This window comes from Emiliania huxleyi (assembly GCF_000372725.1).
Source record: "Emiliania huxleyi CCMP1516 unplaced genomic scaffold EMIHUscaffold_73, whole genome shotgun sequence".
NCBI lineage: Eukaryota > Haptophyta > Isochrysidales > Noelaerhabdaceae > Emiliania > Emiliania huxleyi.
In genome coordinates, this window is record NW_005196528.1 from 430,886 (window position 1) to 453,410 (window position 22,525).

General features: G+C 65.9%; 8 protein-coding genes across 8 annotated transcripts; 5 read left to right on the forward strand and 3 right to left on the reverse strand.

The window, feature by feature from the left end:
- Positions 1–1,490: 1,490 nt before the first annotated feature.
- On the forward strand, positions 1,491–2,703 carry EMIHUDRAFT_428248 (hypothetical protein; the record flags this gene model as incomplete). Its single annotated transcript, XM_005760997.1, has 2 exons — positions 1,491–1,614; positions 1,657–2,703. A coding segment is annotated over exon 2 (1,017 nt), but the record flags the coding sequence as incomplete, so codon positions are not given.
- Positions 2,704–3,512: 809 nt separating this feature from the next.
- On the forward strand, positions 3,513–4,530 carry EMIHUDRAFT_438278 (hypothetical protein). Its single transcript, XM_005760998.1, has one exon. It carries the CDS (start codon positions 3,526–3,528, stop codon positions 4,300–4,302), a length of 777 nt encoding a protein of 258 aa, XP_005761055.1. The 5' UTR covers positions 3,513–3,525; the 3' UTR covers positions 4,303–4,530.
- Positions 4,531–5,809: 1,279 nt separating this feature from the next.
- Positions 5,810–8,799, reverse strand: EMIHUDRAFT_465544 (hypothetical protein; the record flags this gene model as incomplete). The annotated part of the gene is made up of 2 exons (XM_005760999.1): positions 5,810–8,328; positions 8,702–8,799. 2 exons carry the CDS (start codon positions 8,797–8,799, stop codon positions 5,955–5,957), a joined length of 2,472 nt encoding a protein of 823 aa, XP_005761056.1. The 3' UTR covers positions 5,810–5,954.
- A 2,265-nt stretch (positions 8,800–11,064) lies between these two features.
- Positions 11,065–12,249, forward strand: EMIHUDRAFT_106005 (hypothetical protein; the record flags this gene model as incomplete). The annotated part of the gene is made up of 1 exon (XM_005761000.1): positions 11,065–12,249. One exon carries the CDS (start codon positions 11,065–11,067, stop codon positions 12,247–12,249), a length of 1,185 nt encoding a protein of 394 aa, XP_005761057.1.
- An 18-nt stretch (positions 12,250–12,267) lies between these two features.
- Positions 12,268–12,830, reverse strand: EMIHUDRAFT_438280 (hypothetical protein). Its single transcript, XM_005761001.1, has one exon. The coding sequence runs from the start codon at positions 12,811–12,813 to the stop codon at positions 12,442–12,444; it is 372 nt and encodes a 123-aa protein (XP_005761058.1). The 5' UTR covers positions 12,814–12,830; the 3' UTR covers positions 12,268–12,441.
- A 5,426-nt stretch (positions 12,831–18,256) lies between these two features.
- EMIHUDRAFT_422472 (hypothetical protein) lies at positions 18,257–18,971 on the forward strand (the record flags this gene model as incomplete). Its single annotated transcript, XM_005761002.1, has 3 exons — positions 18,257–18,464; positions 18,537–18,575; positions 18,650–18,971. Coding segments are annotated over 3 exons (417 nt in total), but the record flags the coding sequence as incomplete, so codon positions are not given.
- Positions 18,972–19,244: 273 nt separating this feature from the next.
- On the reverse strand, positions 19,245–20,948 carry EMIHUDRAFT_217370 (hypothetical protein; the record flags this gene model as incomplete). The annotated part of the gene is made up of 3 exons (XM_005761003.1): positions 19,245–19,421; positions 19,671–20,279; positions 20,472–20,948. 3 exons carry the CDS (start codon positions 20,946–20,948, stop codon positions 19,245–19,247), a joined length of 1,263 nt encoding a protein of 420 aa, XP_005761060.1.
- Positions 20,949–21,273: 325 nt separating this feature from the next.
- On the forward strand, positions 21,274–22,464 carry EMIHUDRAFT_106008 (hypothetical protein; the record flags this gene model as incomplete). Its single annotated transcript, XM_005761004.1, has 1 exon — positions 21,274–22,464. One exon carries the CDS (start codon positions 21,274–21,276, stop codon positions 22,462–22,464), a length of 1,191 nt encoding a protein of 396 aa, XP_005761061.1.
- Between the last annotated feature and the right edge of the window lie 61 nt (positions 22,465–22,525).

Consider the following 22,525-nt stretch of genomic DNA (forward strand, 5'->3'; position numbering starts at 1 on the left):
TTGAAGATGAAAGATTGAGATCACAGATTGTGGATCGTGTTGGCAGTTGCCAGGGTCAAAGGTGGAGATTGGAGATGGAGAACACAGATCGTAGATCCTCGCGCCGGGCATCCACCGCCGGGGCGGAGATTGGAGATCGAGATTGGAGATTGGAGATCGCAGCTGGCGGCGGCAGGGGTCAAATGGGAGATTGGAGATTGGAGATCGGAGATGTGCGGTGTGAATGAATCCATAGCGCATCTCCTTGAAGGTTCGAGCCCCCCCCCCCCCCCGACCCCCGAATCGAGATTGGAGATTGGAGATTGGAGATGGAGATCGGAGATCTGACTGGATCCGGCAAAATATGACGTTGGAGATTGGAGATTGGAGATGGAGATCGGAGATCTGACTGGATCCGGCAAAATATGACGCTGGAGATTGGAGATTGGAGATGGAGATCGGAGATGATTTTTTATTTTTATTTTTTATTTTTGGCCCGAAGAGCCTGCGGCGCCGGTTTTAACCTCTCCGGCCGACTCGCTGCGCGATTCTCGCTACGGCCCGCGGCGGGGCCGCACCCAGCAAGCTGGGGCCGCTCCTCACGGACTCGGCGCTGACGCGCCTCAAGAAGACCACTACTCGGGCTTGGCTGCGCCGCCCTCGGAGATGTGTCGACGCAAGATTGGAGATGACGCCGCTGTCATCCTCTTTTTCTTTTTTGATAATAAAAAGCTCACTCACGCATGGTTCCCCCACACCGTAAAGTTAAAACCGGCGCCGCAGGCTCTTCGGGCCAAAAATAAAAAAATGAAAATAAAAATCATCTCCGATCTCCATCTCCAATCTCCAAATCTCCAGCGTCATATTTTGCCGGATCCAGTCAGATCTCCGATCTCCATCTCCAATCTCCAATCTTCAACGTCATGTTTTGCTTCTCCGATCTTCATCTCCGATCTCCAATCTCCAATCTCGACTTGTGGGGGAGGCGTGTCAGGGGGGGAATCGACGTCCTTCCAAGGGGATGCTCTTTTCCTTTCACACCTTCAAGCGGATCTCCACCCTCTTTTCGCGCCATTTTGCAATCTCCAGTCGGCGCACACGATCTCTAGGCCCCTTTGGCGCGATGTCAACATCTCCGTCTCCGGCCAGAGATCTCGAGGTGCCGATGTCGGCAGCTCAAGATCTCTATCTTCAGTTAAAGATCTCTGAGTTTTGTGAGAGATGCTGTGTGTGGAAGATCTCTGATCGGCATCTACGATCTCCACTCAACAAATCTACTGGTGTCCCGCAGAGATCTTGATGTATGCTTGCTAGCGATCCCGAGCGCCTTCGCAAGACAAGACATAAACAAGTGGCAGCGAGCTGAAGAAAAAGAATTTGCAGCTGCGCTGGGCGGGAGCCGCGTCCAAGCCGCTGCAGCCGCAGCCGCCGGGCACTCCTCCTGCTCTTGCAGCAATGCACATGGACGATCTCGACGACATCGACGACGCTGCGTGGGAGGCCGCTGCCTTGGCGGCCGAGAAAGCTGCGCTGACACATAAGCCGGCGGCACTGCCGCCGCCACCGGCGCCTGCGCCACCGGCGCCTGCGCCACTGGCGCCTGCGCCGCCGCCGCCAGCGGCGCTGGCCAGTGACGCCGGCCTCTCCTCCGCGCCGTGGGTCTCCGTGCTTCCCGAGGCCGACAGGGCCCGAATCGAGCAGTCCCTCATGAACTACTACGGCTACGAGTTCCGCGAGGGGCAGCGGGAGGTCGTGGAGGCCGCGCTCGCGGGCAAGGACGTCGCTGTCTTCTGGGCGACGGGCCGCGGCAAGTCCATATGCTACCAGCTGCCCGCGCTGCACACGGGCCGCACGGTGGTCGTCGTGTCGCCGCTCATCTCCCTGATGACCGACCAGGTCGAGCGCCTCAACAACACCGTCGGGCAGGGGCGGCGCCAGCTGGCGGCCTTCTGCGGCTCGGCGCAGTTGGACAAGGACGTCGAGCGGCGCGCCTTCGACGGCGAGTTCCCGCTCGTGTTCATGTCGCCCGAGAAGCTCATGGCCGACGGGCTCGACCGCCTGGCGCAGCTGCACGCGCGCAATCCCCTGCTGCTCTTCGCCATCGACGAGGCGCACTGCGTGAGCGAGTGGGGGCACGACTTTCGGCCGCAGTACCGCCAGCTGGGCGAGCTGCGCCAGCGGATGCCGACCGTGCCGATCATGGCGCTGACCGCCACGGCCGTGCCGAACGTGCAGCGGGACATCGTGCGCTCCCTCGCGCTGCAGAACCCGTACGTGCAGAAGCAGTCGTCCTTCCGCCCCAACCTGGCCATCAAGGTGTCGCGCAAGCAGGCGGGGCTCGCAGAGAGCCTGGGCGGCCTCGTGCAGGAGCTGCTCGAGAACAACGGCGCCGCGATGGCCTCGTCGACGCTCATCTACGTGCCCACCACGAACGAGGCCGAGAGCGTCGCCGCCTTCCTGCAGCACCGCCAGATCAACGCCGACTTCTACCACGGCAAGCGCGACGCCAAGGAGCGCGAGAGCGTGCACGTGCGCTTCCTCTCGGGCCAGCTGCCGGTCGTCTGCGCGACGGTGGCCTTCGGCATGGGCATCGACAAGCCCGACATCCGGCGCGTCGTGCACTACGGCGCGCCCAAGACCGCAGAGGAGTACTACCAGCACATCGGGAGAGCCGGGCGCGACGGCGGTCCCGCGCGGTGCGAGATGATCGCGAGCGACGCCGACTTTGCCAAGTACAGCGGCGAGTTCTACACCAAGGGCCTGCCGCACGGCCAGGTGGAGCGCGTGCTCGAGTCGACCGAGAAGCTGCGCGGCTACGCCAACAACACGAGCGACTGCCGGTGGGTCGCGCTGCTCCGCCTGATGGGCGAGACCGCGCCCTTTGCGGCGTGCGGCACGTGCGACAACTGCGTGCGGCGCAAGAATTTCGCGGGCGACGTCGAGCGCAACTACGCCCTCGAGGCGCGGCTGCTGCTCACGGCGGCGACGAGGCACGGCGTCATGTCGCACATGGAGAAGGGCATGGCGACGCCGCCGCTCGCCGGGCTGCGCGCCGCGCTCAAGCCCAAGCGCTCGTGGCAGACGCTCAAGGACTTTGTGCCGCTCCTGGTGACCGCCGGGCTGCTGAGCCGCACGCAGAAGAAGAACCCGTCGGGCTTCGGCGCGTACGACCTGTACCACGTCACTCCCAAGGGGCACCAGCAGCTGCGAGAGCTCGCGCGCGTGCCGATGCCGGCGCTGATGCTGCCGGTGCCCGACTCGGTGCGCCGCGACGACAAGGTCGAGCAGGAGAAGGCAGCTTCGACGCGGCTCGAGGTGAGCAAGGCGCTGCAGAAGCTCAAGGCGGCGGGCATCGACGTGTCGATGGTGCCCGAGGCCGAGCTGGAGCCAGGGGCCGACAAGACGCCCGTCACGAGCGCGATCCTGCACTGGACGCGCACGCTCGACGACTGGAAGGCGCGCGGCCAGGTGGCGCGCGCCGAGGCGCACGAGGCGCTCTACCGACAGCTGATGCAGTGGCGCACGGCGGAGGCGGCGCGGCTGCGCATGGCGCCGGCCTCGGTGCTCGCCGACCACCTGGTCATGAAGATCTGCCACACCAAGCCGACGGAGAGCGAGTCGCTCCTCGCCCTCGGCGCCCGCATCACCGCCCAGGGCGCCAACGCGCTCATCGAGCTGATCCAGCGCTGGCGCACCGCCCATGCGGACGTGGCCGGCGGCGCGTCCCAGGGCCCGGCGGCCTCCCAGGGCGGAGCGTCGGCCGCGGGCGCCAGCCAGGGCGGCGCGCCGATGCAGCTGCCGACAGAGACGTACACGCCTGCGGCGCCGTGGAAGCTCGCGGTGCCGCCCGCCGGCAAGAAGCCGCCTGTGTGGGACGCGTCGTGGCGCCGCTTCCAGCAGGGCCAAAAGGAGAGCATCGAGCAGATCGCGCTGACGCAGGTGAGCGGCAAGGCCATCCTGCCCTCGACGGTCAGCGGCCATCTGCTCACGGCGCTGGTGCAGGGCCGGCCGGTCGATTTGGCGCGGCTCGCGCAGCAGGTGACCGCGCAGGGGCTCGCGCCGCCGTCCGAGGACGAGTGGGATCGGCTCGAGAGCGCGGAGGCGGCGAGCGGGATCGACGTGGTGACGACCCTCAAGCTGGTCAAGACCGACATGTGCAAGGTCTTCCTCCCGGCGGCGGAGAAGGAGTGGGCCGAGCGCGACGACGCCGAGAAGGCCGAGGTTAGCTACTGGTACGCCAAGCTAGACTGGTACACGGCCTTCCGCAAGGTGGGTCTGGTGCCCAGCTTCGCGGGAGCGGCGAAGCAGGCGAGGATGGCGTGAGTCTTGCACTTGGAGCGCATGCGCGGGCGGAGCGGCGAAGCAGGCGAGGATTGGCGTGAGTCTTGCACTTGGAGCGCATATGCGCGTGGAGGTGCGCGTGCGTGGGTACTGTACTCGGGGTGTCGGACAACGGTTGTCCTATGTCGCGGAGATAGAGGGAGATACGGGGAGATAGAGGGAGATACGGGGAGATAGCGCAAAAAATCGTCCAGACTAGGGCGCTGGTTCGGGGCGCGGAGTTCACGCCTCGCACAAGCACAGTAGCACAGAGCGGAGGAGAGAGATGCGCTCTGCATGGTGGCGACATAAAAGAGAGCGAGTACTTGGGCGAGTAGGCCGTGCGGTCAACGCTGCCGCGCGCGACTTTGCGCCCGAGGCGGCGCAGCTTGAGGACGGCGGTGTTAGTGGGGTGTGTGTAACGCCTGTGTAACCTACGCGAGATATGCGTCGTTTGGCGGCGCGTGTGGCCTCACACAGTGCATCCTTAAATTATGTATGTAAAAAGGAGAGGGCAAGAATTTCGTCAGGGAGGGGAACTGGAAACGAATCGGAAACGAATCGGAACCCGAAAACGCATATGAGCAAGACGTCGAATATAGGAACGAGATGGACAGGGCCGACAGGGCGGCGGGGACCGCCCTGCCGCCCGAAGAGGGCGGCGTCGAGTTGGTGAGCGCCGACGACGTGTTGAAGGGTGTGGCCGAGACCGGCCCGAACTACACGCTGCTGCCGAAGCGGGAGCGGAAGGCAAAGCGGCGGCGGCGGCGGCGGGCAGCCGCCGAAGCGTCGGGCGAGAGCGCGAGCGAGGATGGCATGGGTTCGGGTGCCTTTGGGGGATGGTGTCGAATTCGGACCCGCTGGGGAGGGCAGGCACAGGTAGCCCGCGACGGTCTCGTAGGAGGAGCTCTCATCTCCCTGCATGCAGCGTCAAATACAAATTGCGCATGTAGGGTACGATGAGCTCCTCCTCGCGCTTAAAGTATTGTTTGTTCTAAAACATAACAAATGTCAACAAACAAAGACCGGCCACGGCTACGTCAAGGCGCATCGCGGTTTCTACCACGACGCGATCTTTGTCAAGCGCAACAACTTCAACCTGCTGCTCCACGAGACGTTCGGCGGCGGCTTCTCGCCCACCGCCGTTCTCAAGCTGCGCCGCCTCGCGCGCAAAGTCGCGCGCGGCAGCGTCGACCGCACGGCCTACTCGCCCAAGTACTCGCTCTCTTTTATGTCCCACCATGCAGAGCGCATCTCTCTCTCTGTTGTGCGAGGCGTGAACCGCGCCATTCGCTCTCACCTGGCAACCCTGTCTGCACGTCTCGCGCGCGCGTGAACAGGGCTCCAGGCCCCAAATGACGTGTGAGTGTTAGAGTTGTTTGGTATTGCTAAAAAATCTCTCTCAAATGTCTTCTCTCTCTAAACTGAGAGAAAAGTCTAAAACTGATACATTGGCACATAACGGCAATACACAGAGTGAGAACAGAGAGGACGTACTGCAGTGGACACGCACTATACAAGGTGAGAGAGAGAAAATAGTCACACAGCACAGAAGTCAGTCAGCCGGAAGAACTAGCAGGGCGGGCTCTGCCTCGGCGTCGGCGCGATCCATTTCAAGCCACCTAGGGCCCCGGGACCGCAGAGTTGCAACTCGTTCAATCGTAGGAGTAGCCGTCGTCGTCGTCACGGTCGCGGCGATGGCGGCGACGATCATCGTAGCTGTCGTCGCCGTCGTCATCGTCGCGTCCGTGGCGGTAGTCGTTGTATCGACCGCCGCGGCCGCCTTGCCACCACGAGTAGCAGACGACGGCGACGCTGCCGCCCCACTCCGAGCCGTCCCACCTCTGGAAGTTTGAGCCGACATCGTTAGGGCAGAGGGCGTTTGAATACGAATAGTCGACCACCCCAGCAGACGCAGAGGTGTAGTCGTCACTAATCATCCACATGTAGCCAGAGGGAAAGTAGAGGTACTGGTCCTCCGAGTTCTTGTAGACCCAGCGGCCATTCACCACCGTCCCTGTGCGCGTGAAGACGCCCATACTCGTGGATTGGTGCTCGTAGCCTCCCGACACGCCGATATAGTTGCAGTCGCACGACGGGCCGCCCGAGCGAGGTTGCACGGAGGCTGGCGGTGGCGGCGGCGGCGGCGGCGGCGGCGGCGGCGGTGGCGGTGGCGGCGGCGGCGGCGGCGGCGGCGGCGGCGGCGGCGGCGGCGGCGGCGGATGGGTCGGAAGTGGGCGACTGCGCACTTCTTCAAAGACGCTGCCTCCATCGCATGTGGCCCTAGAGGGGTCTGTCGGGGCGCTGTGAAACAGCAGGCAGGTCACGCCGTTTGGCTGGCCGACAACAAAGTGCTCTTGGTCAGCGGCGAGACGAGCCATCGGGTAATTCGCGAAGGAGAGACAGTGGGTGTCGTCCTCGCACAAGGCCTTGCAATCGGCGTTCGACTTGTGCGTCTTTACGCACGCCCAATAGTTCTTGTCTTGACAGGAGCTGGCGGCCATGCCAATAGCTGCTGCGAAATCGGCGGTTGTGGTGAGGCAGAGCCCAGTCTTCGGTGTACGCTCCGGTGTACGCTCCGGTGCTCCGAACGCCTCGCACTCGTCCGGGTCGTTGTAGCAGCCACGCGCAGGCTTCGCGTCCTTCGGCACGCACCGGCCGCGCTCTTTCTTGTACTCGTAGCAGCGGTGGTGGCCGGTCACCGACATCCAGTTGGATTGTGCGGCGATCCCGGCGGTGCACTGGGCCATGGAGTCGTAGCAGACGCCGTTGGTGTAGTACGCGGGCTTGAAGGCGTGTGTGAGGCACTGGCCAGCGCACTCGCCGACGCCCTCCATGTAGCACCGCGGGCCACTGTCTTGGAGGTTGGCGTCCCGGAACGTGCACTGGCCCTTGCGTTCGGTCCTGGAGGAGGCCGCTGCGCACGGGACAGCGGGCACTTCCCACTGCGAGGGGGGGAGCCTGCCTCCGAGCGGGTGCTCGCTCTCGCAGTAGTAGTAGGTCTGGCCCTGAAGCGTAGATGAGGCCCAGCCAGCAGGGAGCTCGCCTGAGGTGTGCCCGAGCAACTGCTGGCTGACGCCGTATCCCGTCTGCAAGCCGCTCGCCGCCTCCGCCTTTGCCTTCCAACTAGCCGCCTCCGCCTGCATCTTTTGGGCCAGCGCCTCAGCCCCTGCCTCGGCCGCCTCAGCCGCTGCCGTTTCCATCTCGGCCGCCTGGGCCGCTGCCGCAAGCTTTGCTTCTGCCGCGGCCAGCCTCGCCTCCAGACTCGCTTTTGTTTCGCTCGCCTCTGCCGTCTTGGCCATGGCTGCCTTCGTCGCCGCCGCCACCTTGGCCGCTAGGTCCGCCCTTGCAGCGTTCGCAGCCGCTGCCTCCTTCCTTGCCGCCTCCGCCGCCTCCTTTGCTGCGAATGTCGCTGCCTCCTTCCTTGCCGCCTCCGCCGCCTCCTTCGCTGCGAATGTGTATCCCGACTGCTGCCCATCATAAGCATATCCCGATGCCGGCTGTCCGCCTTCGTAGCCCCAGTGCTTACCGCCGTACCCCCACTGCTTCCCACCCGGCTGGCCACCTCCGTATGCGTAGGCGCCGTGCGCCTGGCCCTCACCGGAACTGGACTGCTGCTTGCCGTCGTCCTTCGTGGCCTCTTTGATGCCCTGGTAGCCCTCTTTGGCCAGGAGCTTTGCAAAGGAGATCACTGCTGGTCCGTGCTCGACCGCTGCCATCGCAGCGTCTGCGGCCGCGTCGGCAGCCATGCCCGCGGCCTGATCGGATGCCGCGTCCATTGCTCCTTCGTCGCCGGAGATCGCGGCGAGACCCAGCTTTACTGTCGCGCCCATCTCTGTCTTCCGCTCGTCCTTGTCGCGGAGAGCGCCGAGCATCATGGCGCCGAGCTCGTCGGGTCGACCGACGGGCAGCGGCGCAGCTAGCGTGGTGGCGAAGAGCAGCATCATGCCGCCTTGGTTGGGAGATGGTGCGTGATATAAGGCCGACTCGCGAAGACCAAAGGAGGACTGCTCGTCTTTTTCGAGCTGGCTAAGGCAGGTCCTCCGGTCGTGGTGGGAAGGGTGATAACGGCAATCCATCAAGGTAATTCGGCGTTGCAAAGGAGGCGGAGAATAATTTGGCGAGCGCGGTCTTTGTCGATCTGTTTTGTGTGGTGGCGCGGCGTGCCGTCCTCCCATCCCTCCCTTGGGTTGTCCGTTTTCTTCCTTGAGCATTTGGTTAATTAAAATGAACTCGGGGGCACGGGACGCGGCACAAACGGGGCACAAACGCCAGGCTACAAAGACGGGGAGGCACGTAGTGACGCAGGGGAGTCTAGGCGACGGCGGCGTCCTCCGACGCCGCGGCGAGCCTGGGCTTGGTCGCAATCTCTTCCGCCGCCGCGAGCTGCAGCGCGACTGACATGCGCTGGGCCTGCAGCGACAGCCACGACCGCGTCGACCAGCTCGCCTCGTCCTCGTGCTGCCGCTTCGAGAGCTTGTTGCGCACCTTCTTGAGCATTTGTAGGAGGAGAACAAGAAACATCGATCGCCGGAAGACTGGTGGGAGACTAAAAAAGAATTCGTCGGCGCTGGTACCTTGGAGGTGTCTTTCGAGCTGACCTTTGGCACCATGATGCTCTTCTGGCCCACAGCCCTCTCCGCCGTGCAGCCGGGCTGCGCCGCCGCCCGCATTCCCTACGCGACCGCGACCTTCACGCCGGTCGCCTCGCCGGTCCTCTCGCCGCGAGCGGAGAAGCTGCACACTGTCGCTCGGCGCGCGATGTGCGTAAGAAGCCGTTTGCCAATTGTCACGCGCTGGGGCGTCATTATTTTTCTCTTACGCTGTTGTGTGCGTGGCCTGCTGCTTGCTTGGTCTCGGTAGGCATCGCGCCGAAAACCCCGCGCATTCCGCCCCAACAGAGGCTGCAGGAGGCAGATGGCCAATAGCGATGTCGTTTAGCGACCATCGTTAACGAAATGTAGCGTGACCGGGAGGTCTCCAAGCTGTCTTGGGTGGTCAAGAACAAAACGCGCCCTCTCACATGACAAGCGATCCCACACGTCAGCGATTGTGGGGACTACATGATTACATGAAGGGTGGGGGGGGCCGTCCGCAGAGCTAGGCGGCGCGGGCACCCCCCACTGGGGCCGAGCGCAAGAAGCCTTTTGCCACTTGCTTGGGGGCACTTGGAGCACTTGGAGTGCAGTCGGCAACCGCACACCCAGGGCCGGGGAGCTGAGAAGCGCACCCAGCGGGCCGGATGATTGGCATCGGGTTGCGGGCAAGAGAGCCCTAGCCCAGGGGGTGCGCGTTCGCAGGGAAAGGGCCGTAAAGTAAACACGGGTCTCCGAGGGTTAGTCCGCGCTCCAGGTTTCCCCTAGCAGCGGAGCGCCCCCTCTACTCGGAGCTAATAAACACCAGACACGCACACGACGTACATCCTCACTCGACGTCACCCCTCGAGGCTTCCCTGTCTGGCCTCCCCCCCTCGGTCTGGAGGGGCCCTCTTATCCCCTCGGTCCTCCCCCCACTCGCTTTCCGCTGGTTGGGCAACGGATGCGGGGCCCGACCCCCCCTCCTAGCCTTTTTCGGCCGCGGCCCCGCCGCCGTCTCGCCCACTCTGCCTGCTCCTGTTGACTCCACCTCCGGTGATCCCATGCCCAACTCCTCGGGCGAGGGCGGCGGCACTGGATCGCCACGCCGCCCCTCCCCGTGAAGTGAGGCCGGCTCTCTTCGGTCGAGGACTCGTGCCCGCCCCCGCGGTCTCTCTATCGTCCTCGGCCCGTCCGTACGTCCCGATTCTACCCGCAGAGGCCGCGTCAGCTCGTCTCTCACCTCCTCCGACAGCTGACCCCAAGCCCCCCCTGGGGCCCTCCGGCCTCGGCCTTCCGGCTCGCCGGCGGGCCCGTTATCGTACTGCGGCCCCTCCCCTCTCCCAGCTCCTCCTTCCGGGTACTCTAGCCTCCGGCGGGGTGGTCCCGGACCCCCCAGGTTATTCCGAGCGGGTCCATACGGTGGCGGCCCCGCCGGCGGCAGGGGTGGAGGCGGTAGCAGGGGCGGCGGGTACGGTGGCGGCCCTCGCGGCCCAAACGCCTGGTGTGGAGCCGCTGGGGCGGCCCCACGACCCTGCAGCCGTTCCAGTGGCGGGGGCGGAAATGGCAGTGTGGGTGGCGGAAACGATGGCGGCACTGGCGGCTGCACCGCCTGGTGTGGAACTTCAGGGGCGGCTCCTCGACCCAGCGGTCGCTCCAACGGCGGGGGCGGAGGCGGTGGTGGTGGGGGCGGGCCTGGTGGCGGTGCCGGCCGTCGCAACTCCTGGGGCGGGGCCTCGGGGGATGCCCCCTGCCCCTGCGGCCGTTCCAGCCGTGGTTCCACGCGCCGGCCGTCCACTCCGCTCGTGGGGGGGGGCCTAGCTCTCGTCTCCCCTCGGGAAGGGGGGGGGGCAGGGCCCGGATTCGCCGACGGCCCCGCCTCTCCCCCCCCCGGCTCCGCATCGGGCCGCAGACTGCGCAGTAGTCGCGTCGCCTCCCCCCTCGCCTGGTCCTTCTCGATTCGGTCCCGCACCGCCCGGATATCAAAGGCCGAGTTGTGTTCGGACAGTGGGCCCGCCGATGCCACACGCCTACTCGCCGTCTTTTTCTTTTACGCTGTTGGTGCATGGCTGCGTGCCCTTGCTTGGTCTCGGTAGGACCTGGTGCTATGCCTGGCGCGGAGAAAAAAACGAGAAAAGAGAGAGCCGCGGTTGCCGCCAAGGGCCGGGCCGCGCCTGGCGTCAACAAGTACATGCCCGACCAGAGCCGCAACGCTCACGCCAGCATCGCTGCATCCTCGGGTGCGCAGAAGCTACTCAAGCGGGCGGCGCTGCTTCAGACGCTGCTGGCGCGCAAAGAGAGCGCGGAGACGCGCATTCGGCTGGCGGAGATTTGGATCGAGCTCAATCAGAGCAAGTATCACGGCGCGGCAAGGGAGACGCTCGAGACGTGTCTGAAGCTTGACCCGGGCGATGCCATGTGTGCACGGCGCGTGCTCGCCCCGCTGCTGCTCAGCTTTGGCGAGCACGAGGCGGCGGCGGCGCTGCTCGCGCAGTACAGCAACGACACGAGCGCGGTGATGTTGTGCTGCGGCCTGCTGCTCTCGCTGGCGGAGCACGCCGAGGCGGAGGGCGAGGAGGAGGAGGAGGAATCGCAAGCGCGGGCCGATTCGGCGTTCGAGCGGCTGTTTGCGTGCAACTGGCAGGCGTGCGCGCTCCTCGCCGCGACGGCGCGCGGCGAGTCTCCCATCCCCGAGCAGACGGTGTCCGAGCTGCGGGAGGCACGGATCGCAAAGCTGGCGTCGGCCGGCGGCTGGCCGGAGGTGGGCGGCGTGTCGGAGGCGATCCTGCTGTCCGAAGTCTTCTCCGGGTGCGCGGGCGTGGGCGGCGAGGAGGAGGAGGCGGAGGGGACGTGCGAGGACGCGTGGCCCGGGCTGGAGGGGGCGGCGGTCTGGCTGAGCGCGATGACCCTCGGCAAGTATGGCGAGGCGGGCGGGGGCGGAGGTTGCGCGCGGCCGGCGAGGGCGAGCGCGGCGCGGGGCGACGAGAAGCGGCACGTGCGGGTGCTCGAGGCCGTGCTGGGTGAGGTGTTCGAGGAGCTCGAGATGATCGTCGTCGAGGCGGCCGGCGAGGACGAGGCGGAGGAGGGCGAGGAGGGCGGCGAGGAGGAGGAGGAGGGCGAGGCGGAGGGCGAGGAGGAGGAGGAGGAGGAGGAGGAGGAGGAGGAGGAGGAGAGCGAGGGTGGCGAGGGAGAGGAGGAGAGCGAGGGTGGGAAGGAGGTCGGCGCCGCCTCTTCGTCGTCGTCTGCCCCCAAGCGCGGCCGCGCCGACTTTGAGGCGTGGAGGGAAGCGAAGCGCGCGCGCCTGGCCGAGAAGCTGGCGCGCATGCCTCCGGGCGGAGCGGTCTCCGATGAGGAGGGGAGTGACGAGGGGGAGTGAAAGCGTGTCTCCTAGCGCGTCATTTATGGTGCCGGCAGATTCATTCACACCCTCACCCACACACACGTAGCGTGTGCGCCATGCGACCACACACGACGGCGGACTTGAGCACCGCACGGAGGCGCACGTCCGCACCGTACGACACGGACGACACGGACAGGAGGAGACACGTACAGGCGAGCTCTTAAAGGCTCACACGAGGGATAGGTCGAGGTCCCTCTGCGTGTATGTGACGGTCCCTCTGCCGGAGCGCCCTAATCTGCTGCGCGCAGCCACGACCGCCCCGACGAGCAGTATACTCAAGCCGACAACCGTGGCGGTGACGCCAAATACCTCGATCGGCTGGCAGTGTGAGTCCTCCTCCGCAGACTCCTCCATAAGGTTGCGCCCTCCGTGCACCGCGGCGCGCAACACTGAGTGCGATGCCGCGTCGACATGTTCAGTGATGGCAGCGTGCGTGCTCCGCATGAACTCAGCGAGCGCCTCCTGCGATGGCGGTCCGGGGCCAGCGCTGAAGAGCTTGTCCAGGGCGGGGAAGCAGCGTGGTCGGAAAATCTGATCCATGCCGCCTTGCCGCTAGCAAAGGGCGCCGCAGCAAGGAGGTAAAAAAGAAAAAATTCGGCGTGCCAACCGTTCTGACGAGGGGAGGCTGCCGTCTGCGGAGAGCTGCGGCGCGCTCTGCATGCCGAGCAAGCGAACCACAAGCATGGTTGGTATTGAAACTCTCTCTCTCTCTCTCTCTCTCTCTCTCTCTCTCTCTCTCTCTCTCTCTCTCTTCTCTCTCTCTCTTCTCTCTCTCTCTCTCTCTCTCTCTCTTCTCTCTCTCTTCTCTCTCTCTCTCTCTCTCTCTCTCTCTCTCTCTCTCTCTCTCTGTGTGTGTGTGTGTGTGTGTGTGTGTGTGTGTGTATACGCGCGGTGGGATGAATCTGCCTTGTTAGAGGGCCGTGACGAGGGGGAGTGAAAACGTGTCTCCTAGGGTCATTTTTGGTACCACACCCCGCATATTGGCATATACATCCCCACATCGCTCACACGCACAGTCACAGACACAGTTCCAAGGACGAACGATAGAGAAAACAATGATAATAAATACATAATGCCCTTCGGGAAATCTTCCCTCCAAGCTCCATCCTCTCGAGTGCCCCGGCGGATATCCGTCTGCCCATTTACCGCCGTCTCGGCTTCTCCCAGCTTCTCCCCACGGCTCGCAGGCCAGCCGCCAGAGCCTGGAGCGGTGGACGCCGGCGATCAAGCGCTCTGGGGAGCCTCGTCCTTGCTCGTCGATGCCTTGCTGACCTGCGGGCTATCTTTGGGCAGAGAGAGCTTCTTCCCCCACACAGTCAAGGCCACCAGTAGAGTCACCAAAACGGCGGCGATCGCAGACGATCCCGTGATGACGGCGATACCTGGTCGTCCGCTGCCGTCGTCCTCTCCCTCAGCCTCGAGGGTGACAGAGGCGGCCGGTGTGGAAGGCACGTCGCCGAGGTTCGCACCATCGTTGTTGGCGTCGGAGGGTGGGGGACTGGCCCCTGGTGGCGGCGACGGCGAGGGCAGTGGCAGGCTGGCCTCTTGTGGCGGGGAGGGGGAGGGCGTGGAGACGCCGCATGACTCGCACGAGTTGGCCGGCATCGAGGGAGGAGGGTCGAAGATGGCGCCGACGATGACCGTCAGGTACTCGATCGAGGGGGAAAGAGTCTCATCCGACAGAATGGAGACCCAGGTTGCCCCGCCGGCGCTGGGGGTCAGCGCCTCGGTGCAAGATGCAATCGGGACAGCCTGTGCAATGCCAATGGACCGGTGCAAGCCGTCGAGGAACGCGAGCCCAAACTTGTCGTTCCCCTGTATAGCCCGGAGGTGGTCAATGAGTGGGGTGATCTTCATGTCCGCCATGTTGCTGACGCTCAGCTCGACGGTGTTGATCTCGATCGAGGGGGCGAAAACATAGAGGTCGAGCTGCGTGTCCTGCACGATGGAGGCGACGTAGCCGTTGGGGAGGTGGCTGAAGGCGACGGTGGGGTAGGTGGCCTGGTCATTGGTGGTAATGGCCGTGATTGGCGAATGAAAGTTGATCTTGACGTCATCCATATCGGTGTCGCTCGAGAAGGTGACGGTCATAGCCAGCCCAGACGGGTAGGTGTTTCCGGAGCCACTCAGGTCGCCGATTCCGACATACGTCTTGTCCCTTGCCGTCACGACCGCCAGGGACGAGTACTCGGCCACTGCACTCTCCACCTTGCCCCCGGAGAAGGCGACCTCGACCGTCTGCCACTGCAGGTCAGTCGAGCCGACGATGATCACGGGATCAACGCCGAGGAAGGCGTGGACCTTCATGGTCTGTCCCTGTCCCTTGATGCCGATGATCGATCCGTATGTGGGGCGGGCTTCCTGAGGGACCCCGAGCTTGGCTGGTGCGGAGGCGATGAAGGTGGCGAGGAGCGAGGCCATGACTGGAGAGTGGACGGCGTGCAAGCTGCCAATTTAAGCGCCGGCGACATGACGTTTCGCGGGGTTTGGGGATTGCCACCAACTCTTTCGACCTGCTTTCGCGTGTCTATTTCAGGTGGTGCGTTGCCCCACACCACCGGGGTACCCCCGAGCCACCCCGAACGCCGAGGGCGCCCGTCGTGCTGGCGGGCGCTTGCTACATAGACTGACTGTGTGTCTTGTGACATGTGAGCTCGAGGCTTTGTTTGTGTGTGTAATACGTCTGCAAGTTGCTATGACCCCTCGATCGTCTCGCCCTCCCTCACTGGAGTGTTCATTGGGGGGGTCATAACAAACACGGTACAGGATCGAGGTGCACGCTGCAGAAGCAGTGTCGTCCCCCCTCTCCCCGACGGCGATGGCGGTGTGACCGATCGTCGCCCCTAACAGTCACGGCTGAGAATGCCGACCTTCCTCAATTTCGGCTATTTTGGCCTTCAGAAGCGGGTGAAATCCGGGGTCCCGAAGGTTGCCGTTGTAGCACGACCAGTCCAGGTCAGAGGGAGGGGTGTCGTGGGACGGCCAATACGAGCCGTCTTCAAAGAAGCACACGATGAGGACGTACCGGCTGCGGATCTTGAGCGGATGCGGCACGACGGGGCTCGTGCGGAAACGCTTGGATGCCATAAGGAGGGGCAGGAGGGTGCGATCCAGCTCAATCGGCCCCTCCGAGCCCATATCCGAAGGCTTGTTTGCTGGATTGGCACCGCGGACGTCGAGAAGCAGGTGCGCAAGGATGGTGACGAGAAGGTCTTCATTCTCAAACACAGACCACATAAACGCCGCATCCGGAGCCGCCGGCGTGAAGGTGGCCGGTTGCGGGCACTCCCCCGGATTGGGGGGGCCAAAGCCGACCCGCACCGGGTTCCACTGAGTCCCAGCTTTTTCTTTGGGATCCATTCCTGGCTTACTACTGTTGAGAGGAATGGTGGAGGTTGGTCATCAGGATGCCATCTGGCTTGTGGCTGGGGCAGCCACAGGCAGCCACAAGTCAGGTGGCGAGCTCTCCTCCCACCCCCTCCAGTAAAAAAGAAATCCAATTGGCCCTCGGTGAAACATGAATTCGGTGGACCGAACGGTCGACCAAGCGATGTCAGCTGTGGAGCAGCTGTCAGAAGAGGGGCTAAGCTTCATGCGCGCATGCGGAGACCCGAATGTGGTCGCGTCATTCTTGAACAAGGTCGTGAGCCTCTGGCCGGAAGAGGCCCGCGCGATCGCGCTCACCAAATTTGAGACACGCAGCCGCACCCTTTTCCACAATATTCCGCGACCGAAATCGTTCAACGCCGAGCGCGACAAGTGCTTTGACTTTCGCTGGCTCCTCACCGCGTCGTGCCTCGACAACGCACAAATCTGCAGCCTTTTCAAGTTTGTTGCAATCAACACCGGCTCATGCGCGCTTGCTGTCGAGTTTGCATTGGCTTCGCAGAGTCTTCCGGACGCGTATGCCATCGAGCTCATTCGCACCCTCGTCGCAAGTGCGGCGGCTGGCCAGCACTTCAAAACGTTTAAGCTCAAGAACGCATCGGCTGACGGGTACGGGTTTGGCTACTCGCGCCACGGCTGGCCGGGGTACAATTCCACATAATTCATCCGACGGAAACGTGGCGATGGCACCTGATTCGGGGCGCAGTGGGGGGGGGGGGGGTGAGGATTTGGTTCTGAAGAAGGTGGGGCAGTACCGAGGGGGATGGGGGAGGGTCACCGTTTGGGCGAGCGAAGGCTGTGGCGCCGACGGCGGCACCCTTGTACGAGGCTGTGAGGGGAGCGGCGGCGAGAGGGGGGGCGACGGCGACGCAGGCGAGCCGCGCGCGCGCGCGACTGAGGGAAGCGCGGGCGGCGGGAAAAAGGAGAACGGCGGCGGCGGCGAGGCGCAAAACGGGGGCGGCGGAAGTGGGGGCGACGGCGGCGGCAGAGTGAACGGCGGCGCGCGCACGGACGGCGACGAAATCGACGGCGGGGAGGGCCGGGGCTGCATGGCGGCGGCGGACGCGCGCACATTTGTCGTGCTTGCGCATTGGCACTCGACGTCCTCCTCGGCGACCTGCGTGCGCGCGGGAACGGCAGGGGTCATTTCGCGCGCACCGGGCGGCGCCGTGCTCGCAGCAGCCGGGATCGCGGCAGAGTATGGTGGAGAGCTCTACCCGCGCACCTGCCCAGCGATGAGGTCGACGCCGCTCCTGGCAGGCGAGGCAGGGATCTCGGCGACGTTGGAGAGCGGGCGCACGATGTCGTGGGCGACGCCCGTCCGCAGCCACGTCGTGGTGACGACGATGGCGAGGAGCATCACGGTGGAGAGGAGCGTCCCGGCGCTGCTTGGGCTCGCTCGAGTTTCCGGTCTAGGCGCGGCACGGGGTTTTTCATTTATCAGGGCTTGGAGGTCTCGAAGAATTCTTTTCAGCGATGTGCGCCCGTCTTGTACGCCGAGGAGGAGCTCGCTTCGCAGGAGGAGTTCACCTCGCAGAAGGAGCTCGCTTCGCAGGAGGAGCTCGCCTCGGCGTCCGTGCTATCCTCGCCCGACCTCGTTGGCCGCATCGTCGACATGGGACGCCACGGGACGCCCTTCTTCGGTTGCGATGCGCCGCTGATCGACGTTCGCAGTGCCGGCGCTCTCCGGCTGGTCGACTCTGTCTGGCGAGCAGCGGTCGAGGAGCGGCTGCGTGCGGCTGCTGCCGTCGAGATATCGTGCCGCCTCCCGCCGGCGCTCTCCACGCCAGCCGCAAACCACGTGCTGCTGCGCTTTGAACACGCCGCCGCGCCAGCCACGGTGAGCCGTGCACTGGCCTCCTTTGAGCAGAGTGACGGCCACGACCTGGCGAGCCTGGCGGTGCGCGGCCTCAACCTGCGCCGCTTTATGACTTCCCTCCTCGCCGTCCTCAAGCGGAGAGGCGGCGGCGGACTATGCAGCCTCGACCTCGCCGGCTGCCTCGCCGTCCCGACGATGGTTGTCGGCTCGCGGCCGGCCCCAGCCTGCCTCTTCTCGCAGCACCGGCTCGTGCCCGCCCTCCTTGGCGCATGCCCTGGCCTGCGCGCCCTCGACCTCTCTGGGCTACACCTTCCGCCCGAGGCGCTCCAGTCGCTCTCGCGCGCGCCAATGTCCGCCCTGCGGCTGCACGGCTGCACGCTCGAGCGCGGGAGCGTGCTCACACTCCTCCGGCCGGGGTCGGCGCTGGCAGCCTCGCTCACCTTCCTTGACCTCGGAGGCTGCTCCCTCTCTGCTTCCGACGCTGAGGAGGCGCGCGGCAGCGCCTGCCCGCACACCTGCGCGGCGGCTCAGCCTCCCCTCCGCGGCGGCGACAGGCGCTCGAGCTGGTGCAGCTGCGCTCACTCTGCCTCTCCGACGCGCGGCTGTGTGCGCGTGCCTTTGGGCGGCGCCTCGCCCGCCTCTCCCGCCTCCGGGAGCTCGACCTCTCTGAGACGGAGCTGCTGCCCTCCGGTTGCACCGCCGGCGTAGGGGTAGCGCCCTGCGATGATTCGGCCGGCGAGGCGGCGGTGCGGGCGGCGTAGCATGTGGCGCATCGTGCGGGGCGCCCTGCCCGCACCGCCGCCCTCCGTTCCCGCCCCTCTAGGCGAGCCTCTTGCTCGACGCCGTTGCCGCGATGCCGGCGTTGCGGCGGCTGTCCCTTCGGTGCTGCGCGTGGCTCACTCGCGACGGGCTGCGGCGCATCTCGCGCGTCGACCGGCAGCTGGCCCTCTCGCACGACCTGCTTCCGCCAAAGCCAGCTGCGGCGGTGAGCCGTCGCGCGCGTGTCCGCTATGTTCGTGCGGCGTTCCCTCACCCGGTTTCGTCTCTTTTGCTCTAGCGCGCCGGCCGCTCGTCGCCCCCGCCCGACAGTTGGGAGGTGCATTGCGCCGATTCACGGGGCACGCCCGAGAATCACGGGACAGTCCGCTCACAGGGCCGTACGCGCCGCAGGAGCTCGACGGCGACGCGGCGCTGCCCGTCTTGCGCGAGAGCAGAGGAGGGCCGGCGTCGAAGCGGCGCACCGTCGGCGGCGCGTCAGCCGCCGCGGACAGCGTGATGTACGTCGGAAACTCCGTCGTCCAGCGACCGCTCTCCATCTACCACGTCTCCCAGGGGGATGAGCCTCTCTTTGGCAATGCGCGCCCCCGACGGAGCGCATTTGCGGATGGTTGCGGCTTGTTGCGCAGCTAGGTCGCGGTTTTTACACGATTTTTGGCTTTTTCCACAGTACTCCTACCGTCCCATTTGCGCCGTTGCGGCTCTTCTGGGTAACCACGTACCCCCCCGAGAAATGGTGGGCGTTTGCGTTAAATCATGGGATTTTTTTGGATAACGCACACCGGTCACCGGCAACATCGCCGCCGTCGGGGCCCGTCGCCCTGGTTCACACACTAGTGTATATAAAGTGTTCTCAGGCTCCCACGGCTCAGTGAATTGTCAACTGATCGGACGGGGGGTGTATGTGCGGCCCGAGAGACTCAGCGTTGCTGCTGGGTGTTCATGCACCGCTCCACTTGTGGCTGAGGCTGATGGCGATTAGAGTGTGTCAGGTGCCAGCTGCTCCGTCCTCAGCCTCATCCAGGTGGGCGAGCAGCGCTCGCGTGTGATCGAGCCGGCGCTCAAACTCGGAGATGAACGCCTCCGTTGGCCGCGTCTCGAGTTTGACAGCGGGGCTGCAAACGCGCACCGCCAGCGGTTTGCAAGAGCGCGGCGAAGTGGCGGCCTTGTCGCACTCGTCAGGACCTTCCTTTGCGGCGGAGTCCTCGATTGCAGCAGAGCTGTCGGCAGCCACAGCGCTCTCGGCGCCCGATTTGCAAACGGGCGGGATCACGGCGGCGGCGGCGGCGGCGGCGGCGGCGGCGGCGGGGGCGGGGGCGGCGGCTGGGAGGTATGCCTCAATGAGCTTGACGCGCCCCTCGAGGAGGGTGAGGCGGGCCCCGATTCGCGCGAAGGAGGCGTCTGAGTGCTGCACCAGCGACTCGACGGCGCGGCACGCGCCGCCGACTATCCGCTCGAGCTGTGCGAGCTGGTGGCAGCTCGGCTCGTCGCGGCTCGCAGCCTGCAGCTCTGCGGCGGGAAATGTGTGCGACTCGCCAGCGGGGTGCGGCAGCGCCGCCAACGCAGTTGGCTGAGCGGGCTCCGCGAGCCACGCGTCACGCGCCACGCCGAGGCGTCCCTTTTCCGCGGGCTCCGCATGCGACGCCTCTGGCGGGCGCGCGTCAGAGAGAAACAGCTCCTCGAGCGGCGCCGCCTCGACTTGCGCGGTCGTCGCGGGCGCCAACGTGGACGGGGAGGGGGGCAGGGCGAGGTAGGGCGAGGCAAGAGGCTCTGGTGCCGCGCCGCCGCCCGACGCCGCACCGTATACTGAGAGGCTGTCGAACCTCGGTTGCGCGATTTCACCGCCGAGAGGCGGCGCCGCTGGAGGAGCGAGCAGAGAAGCGCCGCCGCAAACGGACTGGCCGGCGGACTGAGCTGGTTCGGCGGGCTCAGCGCCCCACTCGGCCGCCGGCGAGCCCGCGGTGGCGGCAAAGATGCAGTACTGCGACTGAGGGTGGACAGGCGGCTGCGGCTCTCGCATTGCCTCCCGGGTGGGCGCGGAGGGTGGGCGCAAGAGAGGGCGGAGCGTGCTGTCTGAGGTGCAACGCCTGTCGGCAGAGGACCGCGGAGCGGAGGGCCGGCCAGCGGCGGCTATGGCCTCCTCCGCGGCGGCCGATGCGGCCGCGGCAGCGGCGGCAGCTGCTGGCCGAGGCGCCCGCGTCCGGGAGGCCTCCACCGTCAGAGGCGGCTGCCTCGCGTCGGCTGTTGCCGCGTTTGGCGTGCGCGGCTGAGCCAGCTCCGCCAGCGCCTTGTAGTCCACGCCGACCGGGCGGCGCGCCGACCGCCCGAGGTCGGCGTGCTTTGCGCTCACGAGGCGGAGGCTCTCGATGGTCAGCTGCAACTTGCGCTCGGCAAAGCCGGCGGAGAGGAACTGCTTGGTGGAGAGGGCGTGGCGGTAGCCGAGCTCCTGTCTCATCAGCCGCCACACGCACTCGACGAACCGCGCGTCGGACTTGGCGTAGAGCTCGTAGCCGAGCTCTGCCAACCAGCGGGCGACATCCGTGGAGCAGCGCAGCAGCGCAAAGTGCAGCAGCCGCAGGTACGCGGAAGGGTCGCCGCTCAAGAGGGCGTCCGCGTCGAGCGGGCCCTCGTCGTACTTGGCGCGGCGCAGCTCGCCCTTGAGCACCTCGAGGGAGGCGGCGAGGCGGCCCATACACGGGCGGTGGTCGACACTGGTCGGCACTGGTTGTGGCCGCTCAGGTGCGCTTCTTACTGGTTGCACCGCTTGGCGCGAGCGTGACGTTTGGTCTTTTTTTTAATCTAGCCTTAAGGATCTGGCGTTCCCAAAACTCGCGAAAAGATCGGGGGCACCGGACAGGCGGTGTGAGCCCACCCCTACCTACCTATGCTGCAGACTCCCTACTTGGCAAGGGCCCGAACGTCTCAGACGCCTGGTGTGGGACACGGTGGCGCACGCGGCGCAGCACGCGGGTGGCCAACGCGCACGCTTTCCTTGTGCCCTACTCTGGTGGGTGGATATGCCTCTTTTCGCCGTCGGCTTGCTCGCGGCGCCAGCTGCACTCAGCGCCTCCTCTTCGCGACTGATACCCGAGCGGGAGTGGCGATTGGCGGCAGAGCTGCACCGCTCTCGTGTTCGCCGCCTGCTCTCGCCTGGCTTCGCGCCGGCGCCGCCGCCAGCCCTCACCAAGCGTGGCGAGCCGTCGGCACGCATGGCGGGCGCTGCCGACGGCTTCCGCAAGCTCGACACGGCCCACCCCGTCTTCAACTTCTTTGAGCAGTACTACGGCGTTACGGGGGGGAAGGGGCCGCGGCGGCTCGCGCGCTGGTCGCCGCCCCTCGAGTCGCCCGGCGGGGTGCTGCTCGAGGCCGCCACCGCCGACGACTTGGGCGACGGCACCCTCCACCTCCGCGGCGCGCAGGTCCTCGACGGTGGCGGCGGCGTGCTGTACGACCCCGCTGCCTGTGTGCCCGCCGACGCGTCGCCCTTCCTGTGGCACCGCGACGTGCTCGCCGCCACCGAGGCGGCGCCGCCAATCACCTCCTGCTACGGGCTGCACGAGTGGGCGATGCTCTACCACCCCGAGGGGGCGCCGGAGCCGCCCTCGGCTCGCTATCAGGGCAGCGCGCTGCAGCTGCGCGTCGACCGCGAGACGCTCAACGCGGCGGTCGAGGGGGGCGTGAGCTGCACGCATGTGGACGCGCTGCGCTTCTTCGCACCCGCCGCGGCGAGGCACAACCGCCACGGCGGCCGGCTCGAGCGGATCGACCAGCTGCGGCTCGAGCAGCCCGGCTGCGTGCATGCGCACATGGACCTGCTCAAGGCGGCGCTGCGCCTCTCGCCCTGGCTGCCGGCGGAGCTGCTGGCCGACGCGCTCGAGGTGGCCATCGCGGCGCGCTCGCTCGACGTCGCCGCGTCGCCTTATGACGCCTCCGCCTACGGGTTGCCGCCGATTCGGGTCGAGCTGCCGTCAGGCCGCGACGAGTACCGCGCCGCGCAGGTCGAGCTCATGCACAGGGCCGCACCGGTGCGCGCGGCGCTGCGCGCCGCGTTCGACGCGTACCTCCAGGCCGCCTTCTGCCCGGCCGACGTTGCCGCTGCCGAGGCCGCCCCGGGCGAGGACCGCTTCGCAGTCGCGACGCCCGCCGGCCCGCCGTGGAGGAAGGCGCTGCTCCAGCGCCCCGAGCGGACCTCTCTTCCTAAGCGGTAAGTACCTCTGAGCTCTGTCTGCTGTCTCGAAAGAAAGAAAGGCAAAAGAGCGCGCACCGCGA

What these genes read in the sequence shown, in the direction of transcription:
- EMIHUDRAFT_438278 (XM_005760998.1), top strand. Translation starts at nt 3,526, where the DNA reads ATGGCGCCGGCCTCGGTGCTCGCCGACCACCTGGTCATGAAGATCTGC.
- EMIHUDRAFT_438280 (XM_005761001.1), bottom strand. Translation starts at nt 12,813, where the DNA reads ATGGATCAGATTTTCCGACCACGCTGCTTCCCCGCCCTGGACAAGCTC.